The following is a 1,040-nucleotide window of genomic DNA, read 5'->3' on the forward strand; positions in this document are numbered from 1 at the left end:
ATGAGCGGAAGAGGCAAAACCGGAGGCAAGGCCAGGGCGAAGGCAAAGACACGTTCATCCCGTGCCGGGCTCCAGTTCCCCGTGGGCCGTGTGCACAGGCTGCTGCGCAAAGGCAACTACGCCGAGCGTGTGGGCGCTGGCGCACCAGTCTACCTGGCCGCAGTGCTCGAGTACCTGACTGCTGAGATCCTGGAGTTGGCCGGAAACGCTGCCCGTGACAACAAGAAGACTCGTATCATCCCCCGTCACCTGCAGCTGGCAGTCCGTAACGACGAGGAGCTGAACAAACTGCTTGGCGGCGTGACCATCGCTCAGGGTGGTGTTCTGCCCAACATCCAGGCAGTGCTGCTCCCCAAGAAGACTGAGAAGGCCGTCAAAGCCAAGTAAAATCGCTGGTGCGGCTGCAACTTGACTACTCAACCCCCAAAGGCTCTTTTAAGAGCCAACCACCTAGCTCAGCAAAAGCGCAAAGTGTCCTTTGTATGCCTGGCCAACTATTTGGCGCGTTTGTTAGATACACACATAAACACGGCACAGTATCAAGTGCCCACATGAGGCCTAAAATGAAGAATAACAAGTACTAGGCTAGAATGAGAGAGCATTATTGCGCGTAAAGAGTAACGTTGCTCGCGGCCCTAACAAAAGACCCAAGCGGGCCTCGGCGAGGGAGGGGGTTGCATTTTGGGGCGGCACGGAGAGGCCGAGCCTCCCGTCCAATGGGCGGCGGAGGAGGCCTCCGCAACGGGCCAATCAGGGCGGTGCGGAGATGGTGACCAATCAGCAGACGCCGCTGCCGGCTTTATAAACTTCACATAGGCATTTGGAGGCTATACTCCGACTGTGAAAGAAGGAAGCTAGCTAGCGCCATGGCCAGAACCAAGCAAACCGCTCGCAAATCCACCGGTGGCAAAGCACCCAGGAAGCAGCTCGCCACCAAGGCTGCGCGCAAGAGCGCCCCGGCCACCGGCGGCGTGAAGAAGCCTCACCGTTACAGGCCCGGCACCGTGGCTCTTAGAGAGATCCGTCGTTACCAGAAGTCC

At 58.5% G+C, this 1,040-nt stretch overlaps 1 protein-coding gene across 1 annotated transcript; it reads left to right on the top strand.

The window, feature by feature from the left end:
• On the top strand, positions 1-387 carry LOC116372472 (histone H2A). Its single transcript, XM_031821278.1, has one exon. It carries the CDS (start codon positions 1-3, stop codon positions 385-387), a length of 387 nt encoding a protein of 128 aa, XP_031677138.1.
• Positions 388-1,040: the final 653 nt, after the last annotated feature.

The sequence above is a fragment of the Oncorhynchus kisutch genome, unplaced genomic scaffold (genome assembly GCF_002021735.2).
Source record: "Oncorhynchus kisutch isolate 150728-3 unplaced genomic scaffold, Okis_V2 scaffold3955, whole genome shotgun sequence".
Classification (NCBI taxonomy): Eukaryota; Metazoa; Chordata; class Actinopteri; order Salmoniformes; family Salmonidae; genus Oncorhynchus; species Oncorhynchus kisutch.

Excerpts from the sequence above, each read along its gene's own strand:
- LOC116372472 (XM_031821278.1), top strand. The coding sequence starts at position 1 with ATGAGCGGAAGAGGCAAAACCGGAGGCAAGGCCAGGGCGAAGGCAAAG.